This window comes from Fukomys damarensis, unplaced genomic scaffold (genome assembly GCF_012274545.1).
Source record: "Fukomys damarensis isolate Sample0158 unplaced genomic scaffold, DMR_v1.0_HiC HiC_scaffold_5, whole genome shotgun sequence".
Taxonomy (NCBI): Eukaryota; Metazoa; Chordata; class Mammalia; order Rodentia; family Bathyergidae; genus Fukomys; species Fukomys damarensis.
Genome location: NW_022900917.1, coordinates 76,824,981 through 76,843,772, shown reverse-complemented (window position 1 = coordinate 76,843,772; position 18,792 = coordinate 76,824,981). Strand labels below are relative to the sequence as shown.

The 18,792-nt window shown below is 41.3% G+C and overlaps 1 protein-coding gene across 7 annotated transcripts in view; it reads left to right on the top strand.

Moving 5' to 3' along the window:
• The window catches only part of Zfat (zinc finger and AT-hook domain containing), a 232,632-nt gene that overhangs the window by 22,455 nt on the left and 191,385 nt on the right, over window positions 1-18,792 (top strand). For 6 of the 7 annotated variants that reach the window (XM_010629605.1, XM_010629606.2, XM_010629610.1 and 3 more), the window contains exon 2: window positions 12,538-12,714. In XM_010629605.1, coding sequence (XP_010627907.1) covers window positions 12,555-12,714 — 160 coding nt within the window. In that variant the 5' untranslated portion in view covers window positions 12,538-12,554. Of the gene's footprint in view, window positions 1-11,340; window positions 11,405-12,537; window positions 12,715-18,792 lie in introns of those variants that run through there. The other variant, XM_033760859.1, reaches the window with a different exon arrangement.

Genomic DNA, 18,792 nt, shown 5'->3' with positions numbered 1-18,792 from the left:
AGATTTCACCCACAGCCTCATGTGGTCATAGGTGGGGCTTTTCAGAGGTGGCTGAATCCGGAGTGTGTGATGCTGGGATTCATTCCTGGTGCAGTGCTAGGCTCAAGGGCACCAGAATTAAGGGTGTGAGCTCTGCCCACCCTGAGTAGCCTGGATAAGATATAAGAGGCAGAAAGAGGCTTGTCACTAATCACGTTAGCTTGATGCCTTCTGCCTGCCATGAACTGTCTCTTCTGAGATGCCTGTCTGCTCTTCTGCCCTGCCTTGGAGCCAGTCAAGTGTAAATGGAAACCTCTGTGAGCTGTAAGCTATATAAACCTTTCCTCCCATAACTTGTGGATGTTTGGTATTTTGTCTTGGCAATGAGAAAAGTAAGACAGAATTTGGTATCAGAAGTGGAGCTATTGGTGTGAATGTACCTCATCATGTGGTTCTGGAGCCTTTGGAACTGGCTAGTGTAAAGAGTTTGGAAAGTTTCAGAGATGCTGGCTGAACAGGCAGCCTAAAATGCCCGAGGCTGTACTTGGTGGGAGATTCTGGTTAGAGTTCAGGAGACCAGAAGGCTGATAGAAATGCCACCAGACCAGGAGGGTTCTGTTAAGATGGGCTGCATTGGCTTTTGGACTCCAGACAGTGTGTGTTATGCCTTGGCATAAAGTTTGTGCCTGCATTTTGCTGGTGTCCAGAGATTTTGCCTGAGACTGAGATTAAGGGCAATGGACTAATTAATCTTGTAGAAGAAAATTCAAGGCAGTCTAATGTTAAGACCGTGGCATGGCTACCTTTGGCCATGGTCTGCCCAATGCAGCCACACATTGACATCCAAACCAAGATGGAAAGGAGATAGCTATAAGCACCTTCCTTCCTAGGCGAGCTCTGTCCTCACATTGTCTTGAAGGAGAGTGCGTGCAGAACCTGAGTCCGTGGGTGTGTCCTTTCCAGACATCTATGCATGGCTTCTTCCCCGTGAGCCCTGGCTGCCTCTTTGACCCTGCTGAAACTTCACACATAGACCTGAGGGTCTGTGGAAATTTTTTCTTAGGTCATCCTGCCTCCAGCCCTGCATGTGGTGTGTCAGATTTTGTGCCCTGCCTGTAGATCTGCAGTCAGCACCCAGAATCCAGGAATCCTGACCTCTTCATGCTGGGCAGTTTCCAGGAGATTGCTCAGGCATGGACACCATTTCTAGTGCTCTCCATAAGAAAGAGTATTTTGTGGTTTTACTCAGACCTCTGAGACCTTCTGTGTTAGTGGCACCAGATGCCTCCCGTGTCTTTCTTCTATGCTGATCCCAGCCCTTGGCTGGGGATCAGAGGGAGGATGAGGGTGCAGGGCTCTGGGGGGCCCCAGAGAGCTAGGGAGGGGTTTGTATGAGGTTTCAGTGATATTGTCACCTCTCTCTGTCTCTGTGTGTCTCTGTGGCTGTGTCTTTTAGGCTCAGGGAGACTTCTGAGAAGGGCACAGTAAACTCATCCCCATCCTTAGGGGATGGCACAGTTCTGTCTGTATCAGCTGTAACTTGGGATTTGACTATTTTACAGTAGTGTGCATTCACATGCAGTTTTTGAAGTAAATAACAGCAGTAGCAATCAAAGGTGGCATAAAAGGTGAGAGAGCTCTTGTTCCATTCCATTCTCGCCACCCTGGAGCCTCACAGTGGAGGGACTTGGCAGCAGCAACATCAGGAGGAAGAGGATGTTCTGATTGGCAGCTGGTGCCAGAAGGGTCTTCACATTAGCTGGAGTCTCTGACTTTAGCCCCCAGCTGGATTGACCTCCTTGCCCCTCTGCTGGAGGGCCTGGGATATGAGGAGCAGCTGACCACTAGCTGACCACTTCTGCTGCCACAGCCAAGCACCAGGCACCTATGCTTATGTCCTGCCACTCCCAGGGGCCTCCTGGAGTCAGGGGGGCCTGGCACCCTCCTGGCACCCACAGTCTTTATTTCAGTTTATAGCTGTCTTCGAGTAGGGCCGCGAGAAGAGATCTTTTTTTCCCCTTAAGTTTATTGGTACTTTTTAGGTATACAATACAGTTACATTCATCATTGGGATCTTGTACCTTTCCACGATGCATCTTGGTTCTTATTTTTTCCCTATTCCCCTGCCCTCCCATCACCTCCTCCACCCTTCCCTATTTACAAAGACTGTTTCCATTTTTTTCTTTTCTCAAATTTGTTCTTTTCCCTTCTTTCTTTCCCCTACCCTTCTCAGTTCCCCTACTCCATTAAACCCTTTCTTCTTATTTCACACTGTCAGTTATACAATTTGAATCTTATTTGCACTTTTAGTTTTTCACACCAGAGAAACTATTTGGTATTTACACATGTATCCTGTTTATTTCATTTAAGAGCATGGCCTCAATGTGCATCCACTTAGCTAAAATTGTCTTTAGTTTCTTGTTCTTTATGGCTGAGTAATACTCCGTTTTATAGGAAACACATCTTTTTTAATCCAGTCTCCAGTTGATGGGCATTTGGGCTGCTTACAAGCTTTAGCTATTACAAACTGTGCCTCTATAAACATGGGTGCGCATATATCACTGTGGTATGATTCTTTTAATTCTTTTGAAAATATACCCAGCAGAGGAATAGCTGGGTCAAATGGGACCTCTAATACTAGTGCACCAGTCTGCACTCCCACCAACAGTGGAGAAGGGTTCCTTTCTCCCCACAAACCTGCCAGCATTTGTTATTGGCTGATTTCCTGATATCAGCCATTCTTTCTGGGGTGAGGTGGAATCATCTACATCTCTTGAATGACCAGTGATGTTGAACATTTTTTCATATGTTTATTTACTATTTCTACTTCTTTGTCCGAGAAATGTGTGTTCATCAAATGCCCATTTTTGAACTGGGTCTTTATACTTGGGGTGTCTGAGTTTTTGAGTTCTTTATATATTGTAGATAGTAGACCTTTGTCTGAGGAACAGATGGTAAAAATTTTCCCACATTGTAGGTTGTCTCTTAGCTCTGCTGGTGGTTTCTCTTGCAGTGAAGAAGCTTTTTAATAATATAAGTTCCCAGTTGTTGATTCTTTGTGCTAGTTTCTGTGCCACTGAGGATTTGTTCATAAAGTCTTTTCCTATGCCAACGTCTTTGAGAGTTCCACCTATTTTCCAGAAAATTTAGTGTTTCTATTTTAATATTTAGATCTTTAATCCACTTTGATTTTAGTTTAGTGCATGATGAAAGATAGGGGTCTAGTTTTAATCTTTGACAATTTGAAGTCCAGTTTTTTCCAAAAAAATTTATTAAAGAGGCTATCTTTCCTCCAGTGAGGATGTGGCTCCTTTTGCCACCGAATCACTGAGCTAAATCCCCAGTCCCCCACCACCACCCTTTTTTTTGGAAAATATCTCTATATTCTGTCGCTGCTGCTTTTTTTTTTTTTTTTTTTTTTTTTTTTTTTTTTATCACAGTGGCTTTGTAGTATAGTTTCAAGTTGGTGATTGTGATACATTCTGTCATGTCTCTGTTGCCTAGAATGTTTTGCTATTCTAGATTTCTTCTGGTTCCAAATGAATTTTTGGATTGTTTTCTCTAGTTCTGTGCAATATATTGTTGAAATTTCAATTGAGATTGCATTGAGTCTGTATAGCAGTTTTCAAAGTGTGGCCATTTTTACTATGTTCTTTCTTCCTACTCAGGAGCAAGGGATGTCTTTCCATTTTCTTATATCCTCTTTGATCTCTTTTTTAAGAATGCTATTTTTAGTTTGGAGGCCTTTTGCTTCCCTTACTAGATTGATTCCTAGATATTTCATTTTTTTGGGTGCTATTGTGAAAAGAATTTTTTCCCTAATTTCTCTCTCAGTGAGTCTGTTATTCGTGTACAAGAAGCCTATGGATTTTTGAGTGTTGACCTTGTGTCCACCTACTCTACTGAACCTGTCATTAATTCTAGAAGTCTTTTGGCAGAGTTTTTTGGTTCTTCTATGTAGAGTATCATATCATCAGCAAATAATGACAGTTTCACTTCTTCCTTTCCTATCTTTATTCCTTTTATTTCTTTCTCTTGTCTAATTGCTGTGGCTAATGTTTCCAGAGCTATATTGAACAAGAGTGGTAATAGTGGATAACCTTCTCTTATTCCTGAGTTTAGCATGAAGGTTTTCAGTTTTTGACCATTTAGTATAATGTTGGCTGTTGGTTTTTCATAGATAACCTTTATCAAGTTGAGATAATGACCATCTATTCCAATTTTCTGGAAGTTTTTTTAAAAATCATGAATAGGTGTTGAATTTTGTTGAATGCTTTTTTATGCATCTATTGAGATGATTATATGGTTTTTGTCCTTGACTCTGTTAATATAGTGTATATTTATTGATTTACATATGTTGAACCACCCTTGCATCCCTAGGATAAATTCAACTTGGTCAGGGTGCATGATCTTCTTGATGACCCTCTGTATTCTGTTTTCCAGTATCTTATTGAGGATTTTTGCATCTATGTTCATTAAGGAGATTGGCCTGTAGTTCTCTTTTTTGGCTGGGTCTTTCTCTGGTTTTGGAATCAAAGTAATACTTGCCTCCAGGAATGAATTTGGAAATATTGCTTCCCTTTCAATGTCATTGAAAAGTTTAAAGAGTAGTGGCAATAGTTCTTCTCTAAATGTCTTGTAGAATTCAGCAGTGAGGACATCAGGACCTAGGGTTTTCTTTGTTGGTAAATTTTTATTTATTTTCAATTTCACTGATTGTAATTGGGTGTTTAGGCTTTTTATATCTTCTTTGTTCAACTTTGGTAATTTATAATTTATATATATGTAGAAATCTGACAATTTCTTCTGTGTTTTCCATTTTATTAGAGTACAGGTACTTGAAGTGGGTATTAATCCTCTGGATTTCTGTTGGATCTGTTGTGACTTCACCTTTTTCTTTCTGATTTCATGGATTTGAGCCTTTTCTTTTATTGATAAGGTTGGCTAAAGGTTTATCAATTTCAATTATTTATTGATTTTTTTTTGTATCATTCTCTGAGTCTCCATTTCATTGATTTCTGCTCTGATCTTTACAATTTCCTCCCTTGTACGAGCTTTGGGTTTGTCTTGCTCTTCTTTTTCTAGAATCTTCAGATTCATCATTAGGTTGTTTATTTGAGCTCGCTCTGTTTTCCTAGTGGGCATTCACTGCTATGAATTTCCCTTATAGAACTGTTTTCATTGTTCCCCATAGATTCCTATATGTTGTATTGGCATTATCATTTATCTGTAAAACTGTCTAATTTCTTCTTTAATTTCCTCTTTGACCCATTGGTTTTTCAGGAGAGTGTTATTCAATTTCCATGTGTTTTTGAAGTGCTTGAGCCTCTTAGGCTGTTTATCTCCAGTTTAATTGCACTGTGGTCTGACGATATGCATGAGTCCACTTCCATTCCTTTGTATTTACTTAAACATGTTCTGTGAGCTAGTATGTGGTCTATTTTGGAGAGTGACCTGTGTGCAGCTGAAAAGGTATATTCTGACTTTGTGGGGTCAAACACTGTGTAGATGTGTATTAAGTCCATTTGTTCAAAAGCTTGGTTCACTTCTAGTATTTAGTTGTTGATTTTTTTGTTAAGATGATCTATTTGTGACAATGGGGTATTGAGGTCCCCCACAACAATTGTATTAGTGCTTACTTGGTTTTTCATGTCCATTAATGTTTGTTTTGTATGGTTGGGGGCATTAGTATTTGATGCATATGTACTTGTGGTTGTCATCCCTTCCTCTTGGATTGTTCCCTTTACAATGATTTAGTGGCCTTCTTTGTGTCTATAGTTTTGGTTTGAAATTTACTTTGTCTGCAAGTAAGATAGTTACCCTTTCTTTTTTCCAGGTGCCTGTCACTTGGAGAATTGCTTTGCATCTTTTTACTTTTAGTCTATGAGTTTCTTTTTGAACTAGGTGCATTTCTTGTATGCAGCATATTGTTGGATTTTGCTTCTTAATACATTCTGCCAGTCGATTTCTTTTGATTGATGAATTGAGGCCATTAACACTGATGGTTATAACTGATATGTATTGACTTATCATTGTCACGTTATTTTCCCATTGTTGGCACTTTTATTTTTTATTTTTCCCCCCTCTCCCTTTAATTTTTTGCCTTGCCTCGTGGGTTTGCTCCATTGGGCCTCATGGAGTTGTGACCTTCATTGTCTTTTTCTAGGATATTGTTTAGAATTGTTTGGAGTACTGGTTTGGTATTCATGAAGTTTCTCAGGTGTTCTTTTGTCATGGAAATATTTTATTTCCCCATCAATTTTGAAAGATAGGTTTGTAGGATACCTCAGTCTAGGTTGGAGTTTGTTTTCTTTTAGAGCTTGAAATACCTCATTCCAGGCTCTCCTTAACTTGAGGGTTTGTGTTGAAAAGTCTGCTGTGATTCTGATGGGCTTTCCTTTGCATGTGATTTGTTTCTTTTCTCTGTTTGTAGTATTTTGTTCTTCTGTTGGGTTTCTGGGATATTGATTATTATCTGTCTAGGTGTAAGTTTTTTTTTTTTTTTTTATCGTGAATTGTTGGAGTACTGTATGCCTCGCTTATCTGTATGTGAAATTCTTTTGCTCTGTTTGGGAAGTTTTCTGTCATTAATTCTGTGAACATTTTTTTTTTTGTCATTTGTACTTTGTCCTCCTTTTTCATGGACACCTATCAGTCTTATTCTTCTTTGTATCATCTAGGAGTTGTTTGTTTTCTCATGGTACCTTACTATTTTTAAGAGATCTCTCTTTTTACAGTCGCTGACTTCTGTCCTGTCTTCTATATTTTATAGTCTGTCTTCAGATTGGCTTAATCTGTTGTGTATACTTTCAATAGCATTTTTAATCTCCTGGATGTCTGTTTGAATCTGTTTCATGGTTTCCATTTCTTTCCTATGCTGGGCATTCATGGCTTCCATCATGGTCCTGAACTCATGTATTTTTTTAAAAAATCTGTTTCTATTCTAGAGTCTCTAATCATATCTTTCATTCTTCACACCATCTCTTTAGTTATCTGGGTAATTATTTCTGTTTTGAATTTTTCTAGAGTCTCATTCATCTGTTTTGTTACTTCCTGTGCTATCAGTTCAGGGTGCCTAGGTTGTTGATTATCAGATTTTTTTCCACTTCATCTCTCCAGAATTTGCCTTTGGTCAGCTAGAAGTTTATGTTTGTGCCTTGCTTAAATGTCTTCTCATTTCTATTTTTGTTATTGGTACTGTCCTTGGTTTAATTCCTGGGTTAATACTTTGATCTTCCAGATATATCTGGTCTTTACAACACCTTGGCCTAAGTGATACAATCAGCAACGCAGTAGCATCAAGCACAACTTAGATTAATAACTACCACAAATCATCATTTTCTATCACCTTTAACTGTGTGAATTAAATAAAAATCAAAGACCAGCCAAAACATATGTTTATAGTTAATGAACTCTTCAAGATAGCAACTTTTTCTTTTAGGATGGGACTTAGGAGGAGTTGTGGAGAGAGGGATACATAGGTAGAAGGATAGGGGAAAGTTAGAAGTGAGGCCAGAGGACTCAGGAAGATCAACACAAGCACTAGGAAACTGTTGAAGGCAAGAGGAAAAGACAGAATAGAAGAACAAAGACAAGAATAGAACAACCTAACAGCCATAGGGAAGCTAGAAACTGTACTCACTTTCCTTTGAAACTAATGACAATCAAGAAAAGGAAAAAGAGACAAGAAAAGAGAAAGAAGAAATCCAAATTAAGGCAGAAACAGGAACAAAGAAGGAGATGAAGAACAATGTGGGAGAGCAAGAGAGTGAGAGAGAGAAAGAAAAGAAGAAAAAAGAAAAAGAACAAAGGAAAAAAGAATTTGCAAAGAGTAGAAAAAAATAGAAAATAGGAGGGAAAGGAAAAAATAATTTAAAAAATAAAAAATAAAAATGAAGAGCCTCTTTAAGGGATTGTCTCTGCTGTCACAATAGACAACGTGGGCAGCAGTGTGCAGATCTAAGTCAGTTAGTCTCAGCAAGCCAGCAGCAGACCCCTCAGATTCAGGCTGATTTCTGGCTGCAACACACAGATTGAGCTCCCTGACCTCTTACAGGTTGAACCCTGCAAGGTTCTACTGCAGGTTCCAGCTGCCCCTCCCCTGAGGATAGTCCAGGTTCCGATGGGAGATGTCGATCCCTCCAACTTGCCAATCATGGTGGTCTGGTGTGCCTTTACTGTAGAGATTCTCTTCACTTTTCCAGTGGGCTTCAGTTTTCATCAGGGAGCCTGAGAGAGGCCCTCTTTCTGTCGTTCACTTCTCTGTCTTCGAGAGCTCAGGACAATAGCCTTTATGACTCCTTGTGTCTCTGCAGTGTGGATCCAGGTACTGGTACAACCAGGAGGCCAAGGACTGGGGGCAGGTGGTACTGGCGTGGTGATACTATAGGTGCCCGTGTGGCTCCACTCCTCACTGGTCCCGCTGCTTGGAGGGCCAGGGGTGGTGTGGTGTGAGGAGGTAGCCACCCAGCTCCATGTGGCTCCCAAGCCCTTGTTTCTTTTTGGGTCCCCAGGACAGGTAGGGAGGCTGGAGGTTCAGATAGGACCTGATTGTTCTGCAGACTGGAGGTCAGAAGTGAGGTTTTGTTTATGTAGTTGTCTTACGGTGTTCCTTTTGAATAGTGTTTAAAAACGGGTGGATGATTCATAGGAATTGTGTGCTCAAACCACACACTGCTATGATTCTCCTTGTGCTGATACATCATTTCCCCTTTGAATTCTTTTGTTAGGGATAAGAGCACAGTAATTGGACCTAAAAATGTGTCCACATTATAGCATCTTCATCAGAATTGGCTAACAACATAATTATCAATGTATTTCAGGGTACAGATACATTTTTCATATTAGTCACTATAGAAGTGAATGTGGCCTCTGTGTTGTTGTTTTGGCAGATGAACGGTTCTTCCTCTTTTGGGGGATGTGGCCTGACCTGGAGCCCTCTTTGTGTGCCTTGGCATTTGGCTGTTTGCATGCTGCTTTCAGAACATCCCCAAGAAGCACACAGTCACTCGCGTGTCTGGGGCCTTGTGTTCAGGAGGCCTTGTGTTCACTGTGCACTCTGCTTTAGACTTCTGGGACATGCCGTATTTAGAGACAAGATTAAATGGTCAGAAGTCAGGCAAAGCCCACCAGCTCCTGCATCTCCCCTCTCTGTGCTGCTCACGTCTGATCAGAGGTGGCCTCCTGGCTGCTTGGCCTGACTCCTTTCCTGCACACCTGCACCTCAGGTCTTCTCTGTTTTCAGCACTGGACAGGCCTCCTCAATCAGAGTTTCACCCAAGGTACCAGTGCACTCTGTCCTTCGTCTCTTCAGCCCAGGCCACTTGCACAGGTGTACTGAGGTCTGCGCATTCTTGAGGGTCTGGTATGGGACTGTGTGGGGCTCAGGGGCAGGTGTGCAGTGAGCAGATGCAGCTCAGGTGTGGGGGCTCGGGGTGGGCACTTAGCACAAGGCCTCGTCTGCTGGACCTTCCAGCCACAGCTGCTGCTTGTCTTTGATCGTGAGCTTCTGGCTCCTGCAGGAGCTGCCAGTCCCTGCTGCAGTGCTTGTGCCCGGTCTCAGGAGCTCTGCACCTGTGCACACAGGCCCTATGTGGGTAGTGGATCTGCTCATTTACCCTGTGCCCACCTTCCCATTGCCATGATGCTTGTCTGATTTTTTGCATTGTCTGCATATTGCCTGCTTTCTTGCATCTCTGAACTTTAGCCATTTGCTGGCTGAGAAGTCTCTTCTGCCCGTGGTGCTCTCTCCCTTTCCAGGCCTTCTGCACTGCACCCCTTCTCAGGGCCACACTGTATGGCTGCGGTTGTGTGATTCGTCTTGGGTCTGAGTGCTCATCTCTGCCTCCACCTCAGAACCCCAGGCCCTATCCTCTGCTTGACAGAGTTCTGCATGCAGCACGCACTGGGGACACTTATGCTAGGTGACAAAAGGTGGCCAAGGCCAGGTGCTGCCTGGGGTGCCGAGGCTTTAGGCTCTGGTGTAATGGGGTGCTCATTTATTCCCAGCAGTCTCTGGCACTTTGTCATAGATGCAAAAGTGGTTGCATTTATTTATCTGTCCAAGTGATGTGTGGTGTGCCCTTGAACTAGGAGACCACTTGTAATACCTCTGTGGTTCCTCAGAAGTTCTGTGTTAAATGCCCCTGGGTTCTTTTTCTCCTGAGTGTGTTTGAGGAACCAAGAATACTTGGAGGCCAGTTGGGAAATTACAGACCACAGATGCAGTTATTCTGTGATGTTCCTTGATGTGTTTGTCTTCCTGATGAAACATTGGTCTTCCGTTTGTGGGCCTGGCCCTTGCTTCATCCTTGTGTCTGCAGGGCTGAGGTGGGATTTGTGGTTCCTGCTCTGCATCACTGACCAGGCATGAGGATGATATGTGAATATGAACTGTGTTCTTCTCCGTTAACAAGTTTCATTTTGACATTGAGGGATACAGACCTAAGTATTTTGGCTTTGGCTTGGAGAACTCAGTGGGCTCGTGGTCTGTAGCCAAACATATCTGTGTGAGAAACCGGGTGACAGTGTCTAGCCTCTGCTCCCTGCCCACTATGACTGGGCAATTTGCTTCTCTTCCCCCAGCCCCAGTTTGTCACCCGTGGGCTGGGTGGATTACAGAGCCTTTCCTGTTGTCACAGGATTGATGCAGGAATGGTATTGTAAACAACATGGCCTCCCATTGCTGAAAACTTTTCTTTTTTGGGAAGCATTTTGGGTTCCTTCCGGGTAAAACACTCTTGGAAAAAAATATTGATTGACATTATTCATGAGAGAGTTTCATTGACACAACAATGTTCTGCTTTGTTAAATTTCCATTTTGTGTGTTGTTTGGTAGGAGAGAACTCCCTAATGTCATTGCCCCGCTGCCTGATCATGAGGAAGCCCCTTCTGTGGGTCTGGAAAGGGGATTGCTCTGGGACTTGAGTTTTCATCACCCCACAAAGCCACAAAGTTCCTTCCTCACCCCACAAAGCCTTCATGGCCTTTTGCCTTTTTTTGTGTCTTCTCTTTCTGGCAGGAGATTTCCACTGTGAGGAGGAGAAAAGTGGGGTGGGGAGAGTGAGGGAATGAGTGCAGATGAAGAGAGATCTTTGTTGTAAACTGGGAGGATGGAGAGCATGTTCGCCAGCTGGTGGGGAAGATCCAGCAGAGGGGGAGGCGTTGATGCAGAGAAGGAGGAAGAAGGGGTGTTGTAGAGTGCATGAGAGGGCTGGTTTTGCACACGTAGCTGGGGTCCAGTGGCCTTCTGAGAAGACCGTGGCAGCAAGAATGGCCACTTTATCTGTTTTTCTCTCCACAAGCCAGCAGCTCTGGACTTTGTTAGTGATGAAAAGACCCTGCTCTAGGGTAGACCCTTGCCCTACCCTCACTCTGAAGTGCCACTGTGTATGTGGACCCTCGCGTCAGCAGGATCAGGAAGCAGGTGGGTGGCAGGTGTGGTGGAGACACTGCCTCCTGGGAAGCAGGAAGCCCCACCAGCTGCTGCAGGTGGGAAGGAGGCAGGGTCAGAGGCTTGCTGGCCCAGACAGATCTCCATAGGGTGCCTGTCCAGCCTGATGGAGAGCAGATGTTGCAGTCCTGTGGGACTGCTGCACAGGGTGGGTCCTCTGAGGCCATGGAGCGGGTGGAGGGGAGCCAGGGAGCATGGTGTAGGTTTCTGGCAGCTCTGCATGGCTGTGGGCACAGCAAAGTGGACCAGGATGGGCTGGAGCAGCTATAGTTCCTGCTGCTGAGGAGGCTCAAAACCTACTCTTTCTGTTCAACTCCAGTGACCCAGAGATCACTCTAGCCTCTCTAAGGTCACCCAGCTTCATGGACTTAGGTATTTAGGGATAGCAGTTGGGAATTTAACCTGTGTATCTGACTTCAAAGCCATCATCCTTTCCCTGACACCAGTTCATCCTTTGAGTGGAAATGTAAAAATAATAACAAAAAAACTGGGCTTTTTTGTAGATCCTGTGTGCCTATTAAGTATTTAATCAAATTGAAAACTGTTTTGCTCTCATTGTTTCTGCTTAGTATAAGGGAAGGAATATAATGGACTATTAATACATTTTGTGAACAGCGATAATGCTTAAATAGGAATTGAGTGGCTTAAAAAAAAGCAACAGGTTCCTGTCCTTGTTTTGTTTGTAGTCACTGTGTTGGGCAGTAAAAGGTGAGCTGGCTCTTGAGACATGCCGTTTTCGTCAGTGTTTCCATGCACAGATTTGCGAGGGAGTCTAGCCAGGTGTATGAATGCAGCCAGAGTGGCTGACTGGGCGAGGGCAGGACTTGATTTCAGTGCTTGGCTCTGCTGTGCTGGGGTCTGAGCCCAGGTGTAGACTGGGTCAGAGGGAGGCCCATGCTAGCCACTCACTGTCCAGACTCTGAAATACCCAAGGAAGAATTATTTTGCACCCAGGGCCACCTGAGGTGTCCACAAGAGGGACACAATCTGCTAGAGGCTGGGAACTGGGCGAAATGGCGGCTCTCGGTGGTGTTTGCTTTGGTAATTGGGAGTAATCACTGTTGATGTAAAAGTGGAATAAAATATTTTCCTTTCTTTCCTTACAGAAAACACAGCCATTTTCATGTGTAAATGTTGTAATCTTTTCTCGCCAAACCAGTCGGAGCTGCTCTCCCACGTCTCTGAGAAGCACAGGGATGCAGGAGTTACTGTGGATGACATCATCATTCCCCTGCGGCCTCTGAGCATTCCTGAAGCCCCCAATCCCAGTGGGACAGGAGACGGTAAGGGCAGCTGGCACATGGGCAGGGCCTGCTGATGCCGACGTGTTCTCTGGTGCTGGGAATCCTGCTGTCTGTTTTGTGGACACCCTGAAGTTGCAGTATGTGTGCAGTTACAGATTTCCCCATGTCAGCTTGTGTCTTTGAACTCCCAGCCAGGGTCCTGCTGTACGTGCTCCTCTAGTACCTGGTTGGCAGGTGAATGATGGTAGGAATATCCAGTGGCATAGAAAAGCGAACTTGTCGTAAGACAAGTGTGGGATGAACCTAGCTCCGGCATCTGTCAGCAGAAATACTTGAAGCAAATCATGTCTTTCTCCAGACCTTGCTTTGCTTACCTAAAAATGAAGACAAATATACAGATTAAGTCAGAGAATATAGATATAGCAGCTAGGATGAGATAAGAAGACAGTGCAGGGAGGCTGTTGTTACATAGGATCAGTAGATTAGTATATTTAATCTTAGAAGGAGCATTTCTAATCTGATACTGTAAATGTGGAACAAGAATTCAAATTGCAATATTTGATTCCTGAAGAATCCTTCAGTCTCACAGCGTGTACAGTGTGAGATGTATCTTGTCTGCGGTGCCCAGATATTTCCCACCGAATGGTGTCCGATGTGGCAGGTGTGTGGGTAGAGAAGCCATCCAGACACTGTAATTAGGTCCCCACAGACTACAGAGGACATATATGGGTATATGTAGTACAGGAGGCACAGCTGCAAATGAGCTCAAAAAACACTTCCCCAGTCTATTTTTATATGACGAGGAACAACAGCCAGTCTCCTGTGCGGAAGCCCAGTATGTGGTGGAAAATGTCCCATTGCAGGATTCATTAGCCACACTAATAATCCAGTTGGCTCTGCCCTGGGAATACCCAGATTGGCATTTCTTAATATCCAGGCTGGCTTATTGATCATCTGTCAGACGCTGTTAGCAAGGAGAGAGTTCAGACAAAAAAAATGTGTGGTTATAAGTCCCTTTGGTTTATTCCCAGAGTGCTCAAGAAATATACCTGACAGGATTAAGTCGTTTAGACATTGAGACATTCTGCTAGGTACGGTTAATGGCATGAAATGAGACACTCAGAAAGTCTAGCTCCTGAAACCAGTAATGGCAAGTAAGGGGCTTGGTTAGGATTTGTAGCATAGTCACCCTCAGCTAGTGCTGGCAGTGTGCTGTTGTCTCTCACAGGCCTAGTGAGGAGATCTGCCGTCCTACTGAATTGTCCTGATGCTCTTGTCAGAAATCACCTGGCATAGATGTATGGGTTTAGTGCTGGACTCTTGTTTTCTTCTGTTTATCTATGTCTGTCCTGATGTCGGTGCCATATCGTTTAGATAACCGTAGCCGAATACTAAATTTTAAAGTATGTATGTGTGCAGGGGATTCTGAGTCATTCAGATTTGTTCTTTGTCAGGATTGTTTTGGCTTTTGAGGGTTTCTTGCAATTCTGTGAGAATTCCAGGATAAGCTTCTCCATTTAAATCTTCAAAAAAGGAGTTGGAAAAGTAATAATGTTTCTGTTGGTCTGTAGCTCAGTTTGGGTACACTGTCATCTTAACAGTATTACGTCTTCTGATTCCTGCTTTTAACCTTTTGGGTCTTTAAACTTCTTCAGCAATGTTTTGTAGTTTTCAGTGTGCAAGTGTGTTACACCTCCTTGGGTACTTTTTTCATATGTGTTGTATTTTTAGTTGAATTATTTTCTTAATTTCATTTTCAGATTGTTCACTGCTAATTTACAAATGCAACTATTGTTTGATCTTGTATCCAGAAACTTTGCTGGATCTATTTATCGATTTATTTTTTTATGAGTATGTATTTGTAGTAAATAATGAATACATTCATTGTGGGTAGTTGGTCATATACATCACATATCTAAATTCTCTTTATGCCTACTTCTCCTCTTCTATCCTCCCCTCCCCCTCCATCTCTTGGTCCCCTTTTTATTTGCAAAAGATCTACGTCCTTGCTTCCTGTTGTGTATTCTTTTATTTTGCTCTTTAATTTTTTATACTTTGAGTTTCTCATATGAGAGAAACCATAGGATTTTTTTCCTTGTTTATTGGTACATTTTAGGTATACAGTACAGTTACATTCATCATTGGAAAATTGCACTTTTACAGGATTCATCTTGGTTCTTATTTTTTCTCCATTCCCCTGCCCTCCCTTCAACCCCTTCACCCTTCCCTGTTTACAGTGACTTTTTTTCTTTCCTCATATTTTTTTTCCCTTCTTTCCTTTCCTCTACCCTTCTCACTTTTCCTTCTCCTTTAGACCTTTTCTTCCTATTTTACATTATCAATTATAGAATTTGAACCTTATTTACGCTTTTAGTTTTTCACACCAGAGAAACTATTCGATATTTACTCATGTGTCCTATTTACGTCACTTATGAGTATGGCCTCGATGTGCATCCACTTAGCTATAAATCTCTCTAGTTTCTTGTTCTTTATGGCTGAGTAGTACTCCATTTTATAGAAAAAGCACATCTTCCTTATCCAGTCTCCAGTTGATGGGCAGTTGGGCTGTTTCCAAGCTTTAGCTATTACAAACTGTGTTGCTATAAACATGGGTGCACATATATTGCTGTGGTATGATTCTTTTAATTCTTTTGGAAAGATACCCAAGAGAGGGATAGCTGGGTCAAATGAGGCCTCTAATCCTAGTTTTTTGAGGTATCTCCATGTTGATTTCCATGGTGGTTGCACCAGTCTGCATTCCTACCAACAATGGAGAAGGGTTCCTTTCTCCCTACAACCTGACAGGATTTGTTACTGGTTGATTTCCTGATAGCAACCATTCTTTCTGGGGTGGGATGGAATCCAATGTTGTTTTCATCTGCATCTCTTGAATGACCAGTGAGGTTGAACATTTTTTCATATGTTTATTTAGTATTTCTGCTTCTTTGTCTGAGAAATGTGTGTTCATTTCAGATGCCCAGTTTTGAATCAGGTCTTTATATTTGGCATGTCTAATTTTTGAGTTCGTTATTATTCTAGATAGTTGACCTTTGTCTGAGGAACAGCTGGTAAAATTTTTTCCCACATTGTAGGCTGTCTCTTAGCTCTGTTGGTGGTTTCTCTTGCAGCGCAGAAGCTTTTTATTAAGATGAGGTTCAAATAGTTGATTTTCTGTGCTATTTCACATACTACTGAGTATTTGTTCACAAAGTCTTTTCCTATGCCAACGCCTTCGAGAGTTCTACCTAACTTATCTTCTAGCAAGTTTAGTATTTGTTTTAATATTTAGATCTTTAATCCATTTTGATTTTAGCTTAGTGCAGAGAAACCATAGGATATTTAAGCTTGTGCATCTAGTTTATTTTACTTAACATTATGGATTCAAGGTGCATTTATTTTTCTACATATGACTCAAGTTTATCCTTATTTATAGTAGAATAGCACATATAGTAGAATAATACATATTTATTCTTTCATCTGCTGGTGGATATACAGACTGTTTTCAAGATTTAGCTATTATGAATTGTGCTGCTCTAACTCTGGGACAGTGTGTACCTATGAGGGGAATGAATAGTTGGGTTAAATGGAATTTCCATTTTTAGCTTTTGGGGAAGTTACCATATTAATTTTCATAGTAGTTGTACTAGCTTACATTCCCACTAACAATGTAGAAGGGTTCCTTTTACCCTCTAACCTTACGAGCATTTGTTATTATTTAATTTCTTGTTGCTAGCCATTCTTTCTGTAATAAGATGAGGAATCTCAAAGTTGTTTCTATTTGCATTTCTTTAATGGCCACTGAACTTTGTTTCATGTATTGGCCATTTGTACTTCTCTTGAGAAGTATCTGTTCATTTCACTCCCCCACCCAACCCCTTTTGGTACCAGGGATTGAACTCAGGACCTAGTACTTGCCAGGCAGGTGTGGAGCCACTGAGCTACATCCCTGGGCCTTCAGTTGCTCATTTTTGATTGTGTGTTTTATTTTGGGGTTCTAGTTTTTTTGAGTTCTTTATATACTCTAGGTATTATTCCTTTATCTGAGATGTAGCTGGAAATTTTTTTTCCCATTCTGTAGGCTGGATTTTCACTCTGTTGGTTGTTTCTTTTGCTATGCAGAAGCTTTTTAATTTGATAGAATTCAATTTGATTTTTGGTGTTATTTCTCATGCAACCATGCTTCTGTTCAGAAGGACTTGGCTTACACCTATGATGTGAAGAATTTTATTTATTTTATCTTCCAGCAGATCATTTGTTTTAATCTTTAGATATTTGAATCATTTTAATTTTAGTTTAGTCCATGGTGAGAGTTATGGTCTAATTTTAGTTATCTACACGTGAATAGCCAGTTTTCCCAGCAACATTTGCTAAAGAGGGTATCTTTTCTTTTGTGTATGGTTTTGGTCCCTTTATCATTTCAAATAGATTAATATGCCTCGGATTGTTTCCACATGTTCTGTTCTGTTCCATTTATACAGATGTCTGCTTTTGTGCCACTACCATGCTGTTTTTATAAACAGCTTTGTAATATGACTTGAAATCCAGAATTGCGAAGCCTCCTGCTTTTGCTTTTGTTATCTGGAATTGCTTTAGATATTCAGAGTGTCTTCTGTTTCCATAGGATTTTAGAATTGCTTTCTGTAGTTCTATAAGAAATGCTATTGGTGTTTTGCTTGGGAATGCATTAAATCTATATATCAATTTTGGAAGTATGGCCACTTTGACAATGTTGTTGCTATCTAGGAATAGGGGATGTCTTTCTGTTTTCCACTGTCCTCTTTGAACTAGTTGTTCAGAATACCATAGTTTTTGTTGTAGTGATCTTTTTCTTCCTTGCTTTGATGCATTACTCAGTATTTAGTATTTTTCTTCATGCTATTATGGATGGTATGTTTAAAAATTTCTTTATTGGTGGGTTCACTCTTAGTGTACAGTAATGCTATTGATTTTTGTATGTTGATTTTTGTCACTGCTACTACTGAGTTTGGATATTAATTCTAGAAGTCTTTTGGTAGAACTTTTTTGGGTCTTCTGTGTAGATTTCATGTCCTCTGTAATGAATAGTTTGACTTTTTCCTTTTCTACATGTTTTGTTTCTCTTGCTTGATTGTTCTGACTGATATGTCAAGTGTTGTGTTGAACAGTAGTGGTGACAGTGGACATCCATGTCTTGTTCCTGATTTTAGAGGGAAAGCGTTCAGCCTTTGCCCCTTTAATATGTTGTTGATCATTGGTTTGCCATAAATGGCTTACTTCAGATTGAGATATGGTACTTCTATAACTATTTTCTTCAGGATTTTTATCTTGAATAGTTGTTAGGTATTGTCAAAGGCTTTTTCTGCATCTATTGATGGAATTATATAATTTTTATCTTCACTTGTTCATGTGATAATTATACTAATTTTTAAAATTGAGTTTATTCATACATTTTAGGTATACAGTACATTACATTCATAATTGGGATCTTGTACCTTTACATGACAGGTCTTGGTTCTCATTTTATCCCCTTGTCACTGCCCTTCCTTCACCCCCTCCTCCCCTCCCCAATTAAAAACACTTTATTTCCATCTTTTCATTTTCTCACATTTTTTCTTTTCCCTTATTACCTTTCCCACTTTCCCTACACCTTTACCCCTTTTCTTCCATTTCACAAGGTCAGTTATCTCAATAGGATCTTATGTACCATTACAGTTTATTCACACCAGAGAAACTATTTGATATTTACACGTGTGACTTATTTATTTCACTTAGGAGTATATCCTTAAAATGTATCCATTTTCCTATGAATGACTCTAATTTCTCATTCTTTATGGCTGAGTAGTTTTTCCATTTTATAGAAAAACCAAATCTTCTTTATCCAGTTTCCAACTGATGGGAAAATGGGCTGTTTCCAAGTTTTAGCTATTACAAACTGTGCTGCTATAAACATAGGTGTGCATATGAAAAGAATAAAGATTCTTTTAATTCTTTTGGAAAGATACCCAGCAGAGGGATGGCTGGGTCAAATGGAACCTCTAGTCCCAGCTCTTTGAGGTCTCTCCAAATTGAGTCTGCACTCCCACCAACGATGGAGAAGGGTTCCTTTCTCCCCACAACCCCACCAACATGGTATTGTTT